The sequence below is a fragment of the Cydia pomonella genome, chromosome 5, assembly GCF_033807575.1.
Source record: "Cydia pomonella isolate Wapato2018A chromosome 5, ilCydPomo1, whole genome shotgun sequence".
Lineage (NCBI taxonomy): Eukaryota > Metazoa > Arthropoda > Insecta > Lepidoptera > Tortricidae > Cydia > Cydia pomonella.
Genome location: NC_084707.1, coordinates 23299902 through 23318324, shown reverse-complemented (window position 1 = coordinate 23318324; position 18423 = coordinate 23299902). Strand labels below are relative to the sequence as shown.

The 18423-nt window shown below is 37.5% G+C and overlaps 2 protein-coding genes across 2 annotated transcripts; both read left to right on the top strand.

Moving 5' to 3' along the window:
• Positions 1-5233: 5233 nt before the first annotated feature.
• On the top strand, positions 5234-9024 carry LOC133518333 (serine/arginine-rich splicing factor 4-like). The gene is made up of 4 exons (XM_061852003.1): positions 5234-5435; positions 7049-7275; positions 7893-8057; positions 8825-9024. The coding sequence occupies exons 1-4, from the start codon at positions 5329-5331 to the stop codon at positions 8980-8982; spliced, it is 657 nt and encodes a 218-aa protein (XP_061707987.1). The 5' UTR covers positions 5234-5328; the 3' UTR covers positions 8983-9024.
• Positions 9025-11013: 1989 nt separating this feature from the next.
• LOC133518123 (uncharacterized) lies at positions 11014-16544 on the top strand. The gene is made up of 2 exons (XM_061851707.1): positions 11014-12051; positions 12373-16544. The coding sequence occupies exon 2, from the start codon at positions 12373-12375 to the stop codon at positions 15949-15951; it is 3579 nt and encodes a 1192-aa protein (XP_061707691.1). The 5' UTR covers positions 11014-12051; the 3' UTR covers positions 15952-16544.
• Positions 16545-18423: the final 1879 nt, after the last annotated feature.

Genomic DNA, 18423 nt, shown 5'->3' with positions numbered 1-18423 from the left:
GCATCGGGCTAGCGTGGGGACTATAGCCCGAGCCCTCTCGCACATGAGAGGAGGCCTGTGCCCAGCAGTGGGACGTATATAGGCTAAATTATTATTATTATTATACTGACCCGTCCGTAATATTCAAAACAAGAGAGCCTACTGCAAAATCTTTAACCACCAAACCACTTGAAAAAAATCTCAATTTTTCCCCATTCTATCGATTCGCACCGCAAAAGTCCTTTTCAAAAAGCCATATGTTAACGAGAATCAGAATGTCGTTTGCGTCCTTTTCTAACAGTAGGAAGTAGAAAAGGGCCCCTTTTAGCCCGGCAAAGTACCGAGCTCGAAAACACTCGAAGATTGTCGAAAGTGCGTCTCAGTTTCGTTCAGTTTGATCGGTATTCGTAATGATGGAAATAGCGAGGGCAATTTGAGTTCTTTTTTAAACCAGTGTTTAGGTGACCTCAGATCTAACCCAGAACCCACACAAAACAAGAACCCATAACAAAAGGCGCAAAGGCTGTAGTGCTTTTCTTCGAGGACGATGTCAAGTCAAGTCAATATATTATTTATTCAAATAGGCCTTTTCCAATTTCCAATGAAACCGATCCCAGCTTGCCTTTTATGTGTTGTGTGGGCTCTTGAGATCACTGCAGTCGGCTGTTTTTGTGTCTTTAGCAGTATGCCACTGTAGATGCCAGGATGTCCCATCTCTTCCGAGTCGGGCACTCGTAGCTGAACGCATATCAGGCTATGTTGCCTCCAGCTCGTTTGCGATTATAAAAAACGAGGTAGCAATCCCAAACGCACGGTCCCTATAAAATTTGACTCGCCCAAGCTAAGTGAGCGATGGGAACAACATTCAGTTTGCCACTCGAATGAAGAACTTTCGATTCGCGCCGCGTTATTGCGTTTGATGTTCGTGTGATTTGGATCTGAATAGGGATATTTTTAATGATGGCGATACCTTTGAGTTGTGAGGAAGAAGTTATTTAAGGGCTTGTTAAATTTGAAGAATTCAGTATCCCATAATAAAAGTATGTAGGTAATAATATATAAATAAATAAATATTTGGGTACAATCTTACACAATTCGACCTAGCCCCAAACTAAGCAAAGCTTGTACTATGGGTACTAGGCTACAACGATATACATACTTATATAGTTAAATACATACTTATATACAAAGAAAACACCCATGACTCAGGAAGAAATATCTGTGTTCATCACATAAATAAATGCCCTTACCGGGATTTGAACCCGGGACCATCAGCTTCATAGGAGGGTACCCACTAGGCCAGACCGGTCGTCATGAGTCATTATTAATACTTTTGTATGAATTTAAGTTTAACATATTTCAATAATACACAACATAATACATATAAAACTTAAAATCTAAATCTAAAAATAAATAAAACTATTTATATATTTATTTTTAATTATTTATTTTAAGATTAGTTTTATTTATTTTTAGATTTGAATTTAAGTTTTAAGTTTATCACAAATAAAATTTCTGATTCTGGTTAAGCTCAGTTGTGTGGAATTCATATTGTGCAGAATCGCGAGCCGCCGTAGGACTGAGCTGGAACTAGGCCAAGACGGTTGCTCAAGAAAGGCGTGGAAGAACCATGTGGAGGCCCTATACACCTCCGGGATGCCCTAGGCCTAAAAACAACAACAACAACAATACAGTCTAGTAGCCTTGCCTTATTTTTTGTTTAATAGGTATCTATTGTTTTTTTCTGGCAAAAAGCTTGAAACTTAAAATGCATGTAGCTTTTAAAGCTAAAATTAATAAAAGTGAAAGCAAATCGCCGTTTAATAATAGCCGAAATCGCCGGCTTCCTCACCTTATATCAGATGTTTTAAAAATGTAATTGTTTTTTGTTATTTAAGGTATAATATTTTTTTTTATTTTTTTATACTACGTCGGTGGCAAACAAGCATACGGCCTGCCTGATGGTAAGCAGTATCCGTAGCCTATGTACGCCTGCAACTCCAGAGGAGTTACATGCGCGTTGCCGACCCTAACCCCCTCCCACCCTCGTTGAGCTCTAATACAAACGAATGAACAATAATACAATATACAAGAATAGCTAAATAAAATGGCCCGGAATTTGCTCATTTAAATTACTCGTGTATCCGTGACTCAAGTACTATCAGCAGCGTAGCGGGTGATACAGTCAACGTAAAATATATGTTTAAATTTGCGTCTTAATCCCTTTTAATAAGGCTGAAAATGCACACAAATGTTTTTGACATCGACTACACGTTAAGTTGTTAATTAATTCTGATATTTGCCATTTCACTTAAATACTCATATGATATTCCCAGAACATTGGTCAAACAAAATTGAACCGTAAATTAATTAATTTATGGTTGTATTTTGAGCTTTTTTTCACGTAAAGTATACAAGTAGTTAAGTAACGAGTAACTTGCCTTTGACAGGTTATATTTTCAGTTAATTAGCGTGAATTTTCAGTTTTTAAAAGTACCCACCTGAACGCTGCTGTTGAAAGTTTGTTTCATTTGGAGTAGTTTTGGTTGGAGTAAATGTATGTTATTTTAGATTCGGGCGTTTATTTAATATGATACTTCTACTACTAAAATAAGGTTGATTTTTGTTTAGCATTATTTTAGTAATTATTGAGTTTTGCTTGTCACCTAACGATAAGGGAAGGACCCCAACAAGTTAGATCGACGCTCTGGTCAATATAAAAGTAACTTCAAGAAGAGAGCGTACCCCCATTTTAAATGCAGACAATCATCTTGCAACCCCTCTGGCAGGGTTGTTGCAGGTGTCCATGGGCGATGGAAATTGCCAGCAGGCAATTCGTCTGCTCCAGTGCCTACTGCCTGCATGAAAAAAAATCCTTGTGGAGAATAATAGTAGAGCTATTGGATCGGATTCAGCCGTTGTTTAGAGACTTTTTTATAGGTCATTATTACACAAATTGAATAAGTCCCACGGTAAGCTCAATAAGGCTTGTGTTGAGGGTGCTTAGCACCGATATATATAATATATAAATATTTATAAAATACTTAAATACATAGAAGTAGTAGGAGTAGCCGACGTAGCCTTGACAGCCGCTAAGCTTAAATGGGACTGGGCCGGACATATCTGCCGCATGCCAAACGACTTGGGGGCCAAGCAAGCTACCAAGTGGACACCAAACATTGTGACGCGTCATGGCAGACCTCGAAGGTGCCGCCGCACGATCTTGACGTCTATCGGAAAGATTGGCTTAAAATTGCCATAGACTGAGACGCGTGGAAGAAAGAGGTAGGAGGCCTTTGCCCAGCAGTGGAACACAACAGGCTAGCAAATAAATAATAATAAATACATAGAAAACACCCATGACTCAGGAAATCCGTGCTCAGCACACGAATAAATGCTCTTACCAGGATTTGAACCCGGAACCATCGGCTTCATAGGCAGCGTCACTAGCCACTAGGCTAGACAGGTCGTCTTGCTCCAACCTACCTACTACGAGGCTGCTGAGGTTTTTATCTGTGGCTGTCATTTTAGAACAAAGCGTTACCATCGCATCTAAAATACAACAGTTCTACAACTAAAAAGTAGCGTGTGAATATTAAGCAGCAACTTTAAAACACAGCAGCAAAGCATGCTTAGTGCTAACTCGGGGAATATTAAGGAGAAGTGAAGAATGGACCACTCAAAGCAAAGTTAAGAACGAGCGTTTGTGTCACAGATCTAGAGAAGCTGGATGGAACCACAGAGTTAATAGATAATGATAAACAGTAGGGCTAATATGGTCGGCTCTTTATCATTTGTAACCAATTGTCACGTTCTAACAAGTATGTAAGTGCGAAAGTGACGCATGACGTGACAGGTGATAAAAATGCGATCATGATACCGCTGCAGGTTTTATAAACGGAAATAGATATCATATACTAGAGAAACTGTGACGAAGCTCTCCAGAGGTGAATTGTGTGCCTCCCTAAAGCTTGTAAACAAAAAAGGAACGAATGGGAAAATTAGCATGCTTCTGCCGTAGCTGCTATTTTAGTACAGCAGCGAAGTATGCTTGGCGCTAACTCGGGGAATATTAAAAAGTGAAGAATGGACCACTCAAAGCAAAGTTAAGAACGGGCAAGCGTTTGTGTGACAGATCTAGAGAGGCTGAATGGAACCACAGAGTTAATAGATAAAGATAAACAGGTTTTATAAACGGAAATAGATGTCATATACTAGAGAAAATGTGACAAAGCCCTCAAGAGGTGAATAGTGCGCCTCTCTAAAGCTTGTAAACAAAAAAGGAAAGAATGGGAAAATTAGCACGCTTCTTGCACCGCTGCTATTATAGAACAGTAGCGAAGCATGCTTAGCGCTATCTTGGGGAATATTAAGGAGTAGTGAAGAATGGATCGCATAAAGCAAAGTTATGAACGGGCAAGCGTTTGTGGGATAGATCTAGAAAGGCTGCATAGAACTGTAGAGTTAAAAGGTAAATCCAAAGAGTAAATGAAGTAGAATCTGAATGATGTAAAGATGTGAATTAAAAAACAATGCTTTTGTAACAGTATATTCTAAGACATAACCACCCACCGTAATTCCTGCCTGTCTGGTCTGGTAGTCTGGTCACTCACCGTATTTCCTGAATACAGTTTTTCGTATTTTCCAGTCTGCCAACCTTACATAGAAGCGCCCATTAGCGGCCGCTATGAAACTCAAAAGTGGCCACTTTATTTCGCAATTCGCACTCATGAAATGTTCATAATATATAATGGCTTCTCTTTGCGCACTCCAAGTATCTTTAAGCGTAAGCGTAATTGTAGATTTGTGTCCTACATGGTCCAGTGTGGACTAGTTTTTATTGTATGCCTCTTCCAGTTAACTATTGTGTCGCACTTTTATATCCAAGTTTCCCCTTAAACTTTAGACGGAGGCAAAAAATTCCCCTTTCAAAGTCCTACAGGACCCTCTAATGGGGGCAACCATTAGGCAGGAATCGATTCCTAATTTATCTTTACTTTTTAATTGTTCTTTTTGCAATCGGCAAATTAATGCGACTTTTTTCGAACTCGAATCGAAGTTCGAGATGTCGTTAATCTTAACGATAATATTGTCATAATGTGATTTATAATGGGGGGTTTTAAAATTGGTTTACTGGTGTTTTTTTAGGTAATTTACTAGCATCAAATGATTAATATATAATTATAGATTACCCGAAAATATTAGGCCAAAGCTAAAATACCTATCAGTCAGGGCTCTATACGATTTTTGTCACATTAAAACTCCTTACTTTACAGAAAACAAAATTTGACAGTGTCATCCGCAAGCTAAATTCATTGTCATCAAAATAAGAATTTTTGTACAAAAAGAATGGAGACGTACGGGTCCCCGTACGGACTTTACCCTATGATGCCACCAGACCAGGGGCATGGGGATAATGTGGACTATTATAGCATGCAGCCTATGAATAATACAAGGTACATTTCCATCAACTCTTAGATTGGCATTACTGAACTGTGCGTTTCTCTAGAAACTTCCTGCCTCACACAGCTAAACTGTAGACTGAACTGTCGCCCGCGTTATATCCAGAAGTCCAGAACCCAGACATATTGTATCCAAACCTTCAAACCTTCAAGAAAAGCGCCTTGCTAGTGTTCGTGGTATCGTCTGTGTGTCTGGTGTTGCAGGTGTCCATGGGCGACGGTAATTATGTGTATCATAAAAAAGGCAGTATTGATTGTTCATGTTCTATTTAGGCGATTCACATACTGATTTGCTACGCTGAGCGGAGCAACGGCCTGAGAGCTGGTACGTCACTATGGCTCAGGATCATTGGTCGATAGGGCACGTATGCGGGGTGCGGGAGATTTCCATAAAGCATGCTATAGGGCCCGCATTCAGGGAACTGTTTTAATTGGTCGATAGGGCCCGTAAGCCGATGCGGGATATTGCCAAAACGCATGTCATTATGAGTTTCACTAGTCGTTATACCACTTTACCGTGCGGGGAGTCACCCGCATGCCGTATATTGACCGAAGTCATGAGTTTCACTAGTCGTTATACCACCTTACCGTGCGGGCAGTCACCCGCATGCTGTATATTGACCGAAGTCATGAGTTTCACTAGTCGTTATACCACCTTACCGTGCGGAGAGTCACCCGCATGCTGTATATTGACCGAAGTCATGAGTTTCACTAGACGTTATACAGCCTGCGGGGAGCCGCACGCTTCATATCGACAGAGTTATTGACCAATGAAACTGAGCCATTAGTGTGTTAAATTTGTATCTTACTTAGCATACTTACATTGTTAATTATGGTACTGCATACATGCATCAAAAAGTTAATTTAACCCTTTTCCAGGCATTTTTTTTTCGACCACATAGGTGCCAATAGAATTTCAACTAAAGCATTTCGATTTAAGGTTCAAATTAGATTTTATTTTTGGGAAATATGACTTGTCTTCAAATTAATCATGAAAGCTAGATTTAGTGGAACAAATTTGTTTTTTTTTGGGAAAACCTTGTAGATTGGTGTGGTTTGGAAAAGGGTTAATCAAGTACTGTTTTACAGAAAGTAAACGTGTGTGTATATGGTTATTTATTAGGTTTTTTAAATATTGTGAAAGGTGCTAAGAGCATTTTTGATTTCATGAATACTTTTAGAAATAATCGCTCCAGAATTCCAAAATTATGCCTAAATAGTAAAAAAAATAACTTTTTTTATACTACGTCGGTGGCAAACAAGCATACGGCCCGCCTGATGGTAAGCAGACACCGTAGCCTATATACGCCTGCAACTCCAAAGGAGTTACATGCGCGTTGCCGACCCTAATCCCTCCCCCCTCCCCTCGTTGAGCTCTGGCAACCTTACTCACCGGCAGGAACACAACACTAGTGTTATTTGGCTGCGGTTTTCTGTAAGGTGGAGGTACTTCCCCAGTTGGGCTCCGCTCTAGATCTGGAATGACATCCGCTGCGCTGTACCCTACCACACAAAGCGAGATGGCATTCACAATGCCCATACCTCTCTTTTGGACGTAGTTTAAGGACGTACCCGGGTCGAACTTATATTTTTGTTTATATTTTAAGCTCACCGAAACACCGCGCCAATCGTCGTGACAAACGGTCCCGAAGCGCTAGCAGATCTAGATCTCGCTCAAAATCTCGGACGTCGAGGTCTCGGTCCCACTCGAGATCTCGATCTCATTCCGTTTCGAGATCTCACTCTCAGTCAACACGTACTCGGAGTCTTCGGCGGGGACTGAATTTCAGGGAACCGAGCTTCCTGGACGCCTTTCGAGTTTTGTATTTGACACGTGAGTTTTCTTTTGATATTTATATCTTAATATTTTTTTTTACTTTCGCTCTGACATCACGCTGAAATAAAAATTAGTTTTTTCTTGATATGACTAGTCTCCTTGATGAGCCTTATGATCAATTCTTAGCTAGTAAACCTTTTAATTGGTTCTACTTCTCTAAGTAGCCAAATATAGAAAGAAGATTTAATTATATTACCCAGCAACTGTAATGGTATTTATTTTAACTTTATTGCACGACATAAAATTGTACAAATTTACTTGTTGTTTTAGAAATGATGAAGATTTTTATTTACATTCTGACACCCTAAAGCAGGGGTTTCCAAACTTTTTTACCCGAGGGCCATGTAACACCTCAGAAACTTTCGCACGGGCCACTATCGGTTTTTCGGCCGGGGGAGGGGGAAGGTCTACTTGTGCAGGCTGTCGCGTGAGGTGTCCGCGGGCCAGATTGAAACGCCTTGCGGGCCAGGGTTTGGAGACCTCTGCCCTAGAAAGTTTTGATCTACCGAACCAACAACGATCCACAAGCTGGCTGCTGATAGCAAATTTTTTAAATAAAAAAATGTACCTTCGATATACCATTTACGGTAATTAAATCAAGACGTTATTTTCAGCCAGCAACAGAACTAAAAAAAGCACATCAAAGTACCTCGCAACAAAGAAACGGCAAGATCACATCGAAGAGATTCTGAAGACCGACGGGCTCGGTTCGAAGAGATGGCTGTTTTACCCGAGAGCCGCGACCACGACCAGTGAACCTGTGACTGGGAAGGTTGCAGGTGATCATCTTTACTATTATGTATATAAAATCTTCACCACTGAGATAGTTGGCAGTCCTCAACTGTGCGCTTCTCCAGAAACTGCCTGCTGAGCCGATACGACCTTTAAGAAAAAGAGCCGGGCCGATTGCAACGCCTTTGGTGTTGCAGGTGTCAATGGGCGACGATAAATGCTTACCGTCAGGGAATTCGTCTGCTCGTTTGCCTCCTATATCATAAAAAAATGGGTTTTGTCTAGTTGAATTCTTATCTGACGACGAGATCCTGAAGAGCGAAGAACTCGGTTGTAAGAAATGGTTGTTTTGCCATCACCCACGACAACGACTAGCGAACCTGTGACTGGGAAGGTTGTCGGTTCGTTAAAAGTTGACTGAACACTCTCTTTTTAATGACAGCGTCGATGCTGGGCGATATGCACAGCCTCGTAGATGTTGATAACACAAGGGTGTTATGGGTCTGGTCGAATTGAGATGCGTTCCCGGGGTTGTTTTCCATCAACCTTCACAACAAGATGGTCAAAGTTAAATTTTCATTTTTCGCAAGAACTTGAAAATTCTTGAGACAGACTGTGTGTCTTGATGGAGAATGATTTAACGTGAAATTAGGTTGTGCCATTTCCATTGGCATTTAACTTTACACGTTGATGCTTGGCCAAATCGTCCCATAGATGGCAGCACTATTCTATGCTGAAACAATCCTATGCTTGGTCTATTTTGATCCTTTCTATTTTTATCTTAGCTGATAATAAAGTTTATCTTTACTCATAGGAGCAAGAGATAACTCAGACCAGCGTATCAAGATCGACAGGCAGTTTTTCAGAAAGTACAAAAGAAGCAAGTCGGTCGCTGGCGACGCACCTATAGCCAAACTCATGCGCTGGGAACTTATGTTCTATAAGAATCTCGGCTTCATAAGGACCGATTAAGTTTGTATGTAACGTTTATTTTAATAAATAGGTTTAAAAGAATTTGTGTTTTATCTCAGCCTAGTGAGATTTCTAATGGCCTTCTTATTAATAGTAACAGCTGACCAATATTAGGCAATGGACATACGGAGCGGTGTGGCACCGCCCGCCACGGCGGCACGCGGTTAACGGCTTGAAATTTTGCAATCGCGAGTAACGGTGGATGACTGACGTTGTCTGTACGCTCTAGGCGGATTACCTACAAGGTGATACAAAATTTCAAACCGCTCCACCATAGATTAGTATATGTTATGCGCTCCACTACCGCCATGGCGGGCGGTGCAAAACCGCTCTTTCTGTTCATTGGTCGGAGCAAGTGTTCAAATAGATGCATTGTGAGTATGACTCTCTTAATAATAAAGTTGTGTACGTATCATTTTTAAAAACTTCTATATGTTCCTTTTTTCAACAACATCCTGCCTCCCATAGCTAAACTGTGGAATGAAATGTCGCCAACAGTATTTCCGGACCAATACGACCTTCAAATCTTCAAGAGAGAAGCGTACTTAAGGCAGATAACGCACTTGAAACTCTGGTGTTACAGGTGTCCATGTGCAACGGTAATTGCTTATTATCACGCTATTTGTTTCTCTGATTTTCCACCTATATCATTAAAAAATATTGAAATTGATTAGTATGTGGAATAATTCATTCGCTGAAATTTGGTATATGGGGGTTTTTGGGGGTATACAATCTATCTAGATTATTCTTATGTTTGGGAAAATGCGTGTTTTCGAGTTTTCATGCGTTTTTCTTTCGACGCAGAATATGGTCGCTAATTTCATATTGCCGGCCTCTGTCCGTCTGGTCCAGCGGGTTAAGACGCGGACTGCTAAACGAGTGTTACGGGTTCGAATCTCGCCCGGTGACTAACTTTTGTTTTTTTTTTTATATGTTCAAGTTTATATAATTTTTTTAATTTTTATTGTTTTAGACAAATTTAATTTAGTAAAAAAATGTAGTTAAGATTATCACCTATACACCACCATATTACAATAAATAGTTATAACCGAGCAAAGCTCGGTCGCCCAGGTACTTAGTGTTTAAATCGCCTGAATTGCCACACGGTGCATTTACAAAATTAATGAAAAACACAAAATGCAATTTATTATTATCGCTTCCTTTCCAATAAAGTACCCCTCTAAAACAACAAGGTTTGCGTGTTCCAGACACATTGACAGACATACAAACAGCAATTAGGAACAAGTAAAATGGCGGAAGCGATAGTTTATACGGAGGGTGTAAAGACAAACCGTGTGAATAGTATTGGTTGGTAATGGACTTGATTACGAATTGAATCGATAATAATAAGGGGAGTTTTTAATATTAGGGTAGATAATGGGATTATACCTGTGTTTATCAAATTATCAGGATGATAGACTAACTATACTAATCATATACACCGTCTCTCTCTCTCTCTCTCTCTTCTCAGCATATATGCGTCCATTGCTGAACATATGCCTCTTTCATGTACACTTAGGAGCAAAACTGTCCCAATAGTAGCATATTAGTAGAATGTGGAGAAGTCGATGTCGATCAAGGGGAGGGGCACATGATTAATACATAACAGTACTCCTTGAACATTTTCACAAATCCGCCTAACATACGAGTATGATGTACTTGGGGCATTTATGGTTATTTTGGAATATCGAATCAAAAAGTAGAAAAAAACACATTTATATTTTTTCCAATATTTCCTCCTATGGAAACTCCAAATAGGGAACCGTATATTAATTAAGAAATTCTTCCGCTATAAAATAATCATTAAAGGTGTTTTAATGGGACATATTTTTGAACTTACTTTTAGGTGACTTATAGTTCGGTGCAAAAGTGTACCATTAAAAACAGCCATAGAAAGTGTCTCTTAGTTCAATGTTAAAGACAACTGTTATTCTGCCGTAACTAGAAAACTATATTTACGATTTAAACAGTTGATACCTCATTTTAGAGAGGCAAAAGCTTAATTATGTATGGTTCCCTATTTAGATTTTTCATAGAAGGAACTAGAAATATTGGAAAAAATGAAAAATTGAAAAAAAAATACAAAACAACCGTAAACGCCAAGTACATCATATGTTAGGCCGATTTTTAGAAAATTTCTAGAAGTACTGTTATGTATTAACCATGTGCCCCTCCCCTTGATCGACATCAACTTCTCCACATTCTACTAATATGCTACTGGGACAGTTTTGCTCCTAAGTGTATTTCCATGTTGTTCTGTATGCGGTGGTTCTATGTCAGCTCGGCCCTGCCGTCTTTCTGATATAGTCCGACCATCTGGCTCGTGGTTTTCCGTCACCTCGGCTTCCCAGTCGAGGTCTCCAGAACAAAACTCGCTGGCCCCATCGGTCATCATCCCTGCGCCGCTACACCGTGGGTTAACTAAACGAAGATTTTAGAGGTGTTTTCTTGATTGCATTTAGAGACTAAAATATCATACAAAGTTTCCTGAAATCGGTCTTGTTTTAGAGATAGTGTAAATTTTGTGAACATTTATTTTATTTCTGTTATAACATAGTGAAGACGCGTTTTTAGCTGTGATGCTTTTGACGACCGGTCTGGCCTAGTGGGTAGTGACCCTGCCTATGATGCCGATGGTCCTGGGTTCGAATCCTGGTAAGGGCATTTATTTGTGCGACGAGCTCAGATATTTGTTCCTGAGTCATGGACGTTTTCTATGTACCTATTTAAGTATATGTATATTATATATATCGTTGTCTGAGTACCCATAACACAAGCCTTCTTGGCTTACCGTGGGACTTATGTGTATATAACGAAACTGTACATAACGAAAGAAAATATGCAATCTAAAATCCTAAAATAGACCTCATAATCATAAAAACACCATCGACCTTGAAGCTACAGCGCGCTGCTTGAATCACTCTAGCGCAGTCGATTCAGTAATCCGCGATTTTTGCACAGACTGCTCGTATTTTTAGACACAACGCGTATAATATATTTAAAAATAATAATTTGTGATGTACGTGAAACACTATAGAAAAGCAAAACATTCAGAATAGATTTTCCAAGGTAAGATTTTTATTATTTGTGTGTTAGTTGTAATTAAAGTAAAATTGAAGATGTGTTTTAAATGTATGGATTAACTATGATGAAATTATTATTTTGTTCTCTATTTTCTACTGCATTCGCCTTGTTTTTACTTATTTTGATTTGTAACTTATGAATAATTTCAACCAAACAAACACAGAAACAAATATTTAAGTAGTTGATAACTTTTGACAATCGAATAATGTGATGATGATAAAAAATAAATCTTGTGAGTAGGTTCGAAATACATAATTAAAAATATTTAATTTTTATGTATAAATATAAATCGTTTATTTCTTACAGATGACGCAATTCATCCCGCTAAATTTATCAGGAAACAATTTAGGAGTACGACACCGTCAGTTAAATACGCGGGTTAAAGATGCTTTCCAATCATCAGTATCATTTGAGTCCATTCAAGATCTTCCCGAAGCCACACCAGTGGACAGACTTTTCAAGATCGCCCTTGCTTCAAAATACAGAAACATTGATTACATAATCAAAAATCTAAAAGATCCAGACATGCTATTTGTTTCTAAAGCTCTAAAATGCACTTGGCTATTGGAATCTGAATACAAAGATAAAATAAACGCAAACTATTTGGAGAATGAGCTATTTCCACAGATGATGTCAACCGCCGTATGTAAAATGCAGCATTGGCTACAACAACACTTACGTGATCCCGACCGATGCAAAGATTTTTACACTTATTACAAGGAAAAACAGTTTAAAATAGCTATAAAATTTCTTTGGCATTGCTCCAACGAATATCTACTCGAAGAGTTCAAAAATATCATGGACAGAATAGGTGTACGAAATTTGAAAGTACTTAGTGAAAGATGCCCACAACTAACCAAAATATTTTACGAAAATTTAGAACAAAAACGAAATGTTTTGAAACATTACCTTGACGATGAAAAATCTTTCTTTTTTAACATAAAACATATCTTGAAATCTGATCCGGAAACATTTTTCAATGTTGTTGAAAAATACTTCAATGTTATCAAGTTTAATTCCTTTGGGCCAGACATTACAAAACACATAATGGTCTATCACAGAAAAAGATTCTTTTATAAACCTGAATTCTACACAGCGTGGTTACTAAACATTCATATTTTAGCCAAGTATTTAAGCCCCGAGGAAGTTAAAGAGGTTGTTCTAAAATTAGCAAGAGCCGAGTACTTGGGAAACTGGTTTACTTATCAAAAGGTAGAACCTTTGATCAAAAGGCTGAACAAAGACGAAAGAGTGACATTCAAAAACCTAGTTTTTGTGGATAAAAATATAGGAGATAAACTTAAAGACTGGCCGTACACTCCGCCTAGCTCACCTATTATGAACGAAATTCCTGGGTATAGCCTATTTAAGGACAAAGAACATGCATTATCACACACTTCTCGCTTTAAAACAACAAAACGTGTAATAAAAAAAAGAAAAGGCCCAATACAAGAAAACATTAAGATACATGTACGCCGAACTCTACTTGATGATTTATTTGATCGTTATCGTTTTATGAGTTTCGAAGCGACTTTCTCTGATCTTCGAAAACGTCTTAAAGCTGAGAGTAATCTACAAAACCGTGAGTTCATGATGCTTGTGCTGGTCAGCAAGTCAGGTGGACGCGAAGAAAGTCTTAGAACTTTGTTCGGGCTATTATCACAGTATAAAAATGAGCCTGTGCATTTTCGAGCAGCTATTGTTCGAAGTTTGGTGAAACGTGCCTTTGTGTGGCGTTTACCTGATGACTTATGGGATAACTTGCAGCAATGGGCGCATGGAATGGGTTTAGATGGAGGCCCCTCAGAAATTAATTGCACTGAGGGAGTGCATGCAACTGTCTTGCGAAATCTTCTCACCGATCAGGGATATAATCCAGTTGTTACAAAATTATTCTTTGATAACTTTACATATTTTAACGAGTACTCATTAAGTGCCACAGAACGCAGATTACTAAGAACTAGCCTACCCAAATTGCTACTTGAGGCGGCTGTTTCAAAAACGGGATCTGCAAAACAGACACTTTTGGAGCAATTACTGAGTACACTTGGTGAGTATCATATTCGCTTTGACAAATATCCTGGTGTTATAGAAGCTATCGCAACAGCTGTCCAAGAAGACCGAGATTCTTCTCAATATCTGCTCATCCGCTTATACAATGCTGGCGTTGCTCGGAAACAATTTTTCAAGGAAAACTTTTCTTTACATCACGATATTGCATCATACATGAACGCCCTACGACATGACATTTCAGTAATTCATGTTGATAATAGTGATGAATTTCTAGAAGTTGTAGAAATGGAAGGTTCTTCGAGTTATCAGATTTTCTTAAGAAAATTGATAATATATTTCGCGGAACCTGAAGGACTGGCAGAGCAGTTCCATATATTTTTCAAACAATTAGCTGAAACAAAGCCACATAACTGTCTCGCAAAGCCTTTGTGTTTGTTCGTTGGAAAAGATTTCATTACGTTACTAAAAACTTTAGATAGTGCTCCAAAAAAATCAGCAGAAAGACGTCTAGCGGTTGCATTAAGAGCAAACGCTCATAGCACCCGACCACGGGTGGATTTAAAAGCCATCGGTTGGCGAGCAGCAGGAGCTAAAGCAATAGCTAACTTGGTTTGTGTGAGTCCTAAAAATCAGTTAAATAATTTTGTTAACGAGCTTCTAACCTGGGGACGTACTACTCGATTGGCAATTACTTTGACAGATAATGAAGATATTAAGATCACTGCGTATAAAACAATGGTGGATTTAAGACCAGGTTTAGCTTTAAAAATGTTTTTGCGCTATTTAAAAGTTGGAAAATTTGGCAGTGAATTTATAATCATTTGGAATACTGTGAAATCTCTTATTACTGATCTGGATCTTGCTAAGCGATCCAGACTTTGTGAAAACTTAAAGAATATTAAATGTGTGCCAGCTTCAATTAAACCAGAGTATTGTGTTCTTGTATATCAAGCTTTTACAAAATTAAACGAACACGAATGTCCAATATATAAGCCATCACTTAGCATACTTTTCAATATAGAAAATATATGTTATGATGTAAATAAATCATTTTTCTGTAATCTTGTAAACAATATAATAGTAGATACTGAGTTATTGAATCGTGACCATTTCCTGAAACAACAATCGTGTTTATATATTCGGCTTATCATAAAGTACATACTGCTTTGCGATTCTGAGGAATCTCAAAAGATGAGAATGAAGAGCTTAGAACATGTTTTGCAACGACTGGAAGAATATTGGAAAATAATAGATGATGATAATTCGAAATGTTTGTTTTTGGACACAGTTTTAGAAGCCTTGAAGTATAACAAAGTATTTTTTGACGTTAAGTATGTCTCGTGCATGCCTGTTTTTGAAAGAGTTCTTGCTTGGTTACATGGTTTATTGACTATTGAGAAATGGTTTGATATTTACATTAAATTACATTTAACAATGCTTTATTACAAAGTGGCTCGAATCTGTATTAGTCAGAAACTCGAATACTTTACTAGTGATCTTCAAAATCTTGACAAGGGTATTGATATGTTTGGAAATGTTTTTGGAAAATTACTTGCCCGTGGTTATGAAGAGCTACAAGCTAAATATTTTCAAACCATAAGGGAAATATATAGAGAAGTGTTAATTGAATATTTTTATAATAATTTTGATTATATATCCTTTGATCATAGTAAAGAGAGGTTTGTTATAGCTGTTATAAAAAGTATTTTAGAAGAAAAAGATGCTATAGAAGCACATTTTTTGGCTAGTCATATGTTTGTAAAACATGAAAAGGAATATTTTAAATACGGATTAGATTTAAGTGATATTAAGGATAATCTGAAAGAATTAAATAATAATGAATTGCGGTTTTGCCTACAGATACAATTTTAAATGAAATATGGCGTTGATATTTATTTTACATGTATTGCATTAGGAAGAAAGAATACATTGTAAATTAAGGAAAAATAACCAACTCATTTTGTCAAAAACAAATGCATGTAATTTAATTAGGTATTATTGTAGTTGGATGTCGGCACCCATATGTACAATTTTATATAAATATTTTTTTTATAAAGTTTAGTTATTGACTGTTTTGCACGCCGTACAATGCGGCTTGTTCCTTTTATGATCTAGTCAAAACGTCAATATATCAGCTAAATAGCTTCGCTTATAATCGTAATATCATAAGAAAACCATATTTTCTATGACGTTCTTATATACCAGTCGATAGTGACCCTGCCTATGAAGCAGGAGGTCGCAAGCTCTCAGATTAAAATCCTGATAAGGGCATTTAATTGTATGTTCATCACAGATATTTGTTACTAATTACTAAAAATCTTATTTACTGACATTTATTTAGTGTTGTCATCGACATTGCATACATTCACATTTACAAAGATGCATTGGGGTAATTTCGAAAGCTGGGGAATATTGAAAATATCTATCGCTACTGCAGCGCTTACCAAGGCATCTTACTTACTGTTGCTGCACTAGAAAGTGCTTCTAGTTTTAAAGGTATTTGCCATTTTCAAAATTTCCACTTTTTTATGTAACCCAGTGCAACTTACTATAAAAAACTACTCATTCATAAACTCGAGAATCAGGGTATAACAGGTACAGCATATAATATATTAAAATCTTACTTATCAAACAGAACCCAGATTGTTAAAATGGGCAATTAGAAGAGTTATCTAATACCAGTTCAATGTGGAATCTTACAGGGATCCATAATGGGTCCCTTGTTATTCTCATCTTATGTCAATAACGTCTGTGAAAATAGGACAGGGCTATGAGCAGAAGTTACTCTATATGCTGACGATAAAACTTTATTTTAGTTTGACCGAAATCTTCCAGGTCTTGTAGAGAAAGCGCTTGATTTTCAACTTACATTGCACAATAGTGAAAATTAGGGCAATTTAGGTTTGAAAATAGTCAAAATTGTCCCCACCTGTCCAGGGCTATGTGATGTACTGATATATGTACTCAGTTACGAACAATATACTTGCTTGCATTATTTAAGAAATAAGAAAAACATTGTACTTACCTACCATAAAATAAAATAAAATTATAAATTTAAAATAATGTTTTCAGTTAAAAACTGTAAAATACGTACATTTAGGAGATTACTCTTCGTCTATATTAATTTAGTGTGATTTGCGTGGAGTAAAAACTTTCCAAAAGCTCAAAGAAATATGGAAGCCGGAGATGCGGTGTGCGCTGGCATATTTCTCTCTATTCATTATAATTTTAATTCACCCGTCCACTTAGTATTGAAAATATAGGAGTCAACTTATATACATAAATTAAAGCTGGTGACCATGGTTTGTATAACCGGTTTTATTTAATACCTGTAAATATATTGTCAAAATATTACCGCTATAAAAAGAATACCTATATTCCTATTAGAGGTATTGTTTTCATTTCGCTTTTGTTTTTACCGCTATATACAGTGTGTCGCTGATCTTGGGGCTTTAAATGTAAGGCTAGATTCTACTCACCAAACTAAGCAACTTTTGTTTTACAATTTCTTAAAAAAATGCTATTTGTTAATTTAATTATTTTCATACAAAGTAAATGTGATTTTCAATGTACGTAATCCGATGTTAACTTGACATCGTAACTAATACATGTTTATCTTTAAGAGACGTCAAATGTCAAATGAATGTCATGTCAAGTTCATTAGAATCTAACAATTAAATGATTATCTAATTTACTCTTATTATTGTTTTGAAGGCAATTTTTAGGAAAAGAAAAGTAAAAGCAACATTTTTTGTGAGTGACTTAATTTATTGTTAGAAGTAAGTACAATAAAAATCTAACACTAAAACGAACAGCTCCTATTTATCAGTTAAACACTAAGACTCACTCTCGGTTTCTGCTTGAAATTTCAACATGCCTGCCCTCTCGTCGCATGCAAGTTGCATATCGTCTTAAGATTGTTCTGTGAACAGATCGTAAACTAGCCAAACGAATCTTACGAAAACTGGCAATGATCTTTTCTTGTACTTGAGAGAGGATGGTCAGTAAAATAATTTAAAACTGTCGTGGAATCGTAATGGCAAAGGGTTGTTGCCCACTGCTTCCAGCGTATTTCCGGTAATCGGTAGGCCATCTCTTATTCGTTGAACAGCATTCACTATTACACGAGAGTTATGTGGATGCCTACGATTGGGAAACCGTTCTCGATAAAAATCTGAGAGCTCCGGCTCCATTTCCTCGTGTTTCCCCGTACAACAACACCATATCAGTTAATTTTGCCGCAGTAAACGGTTGATTCGGCATTTTGTATTTATTGAATAAAATAATTTGACAGAAATACGTCAACGGTATTTTTTATTTCCAATGTCAACTTTCTGTTTTTAA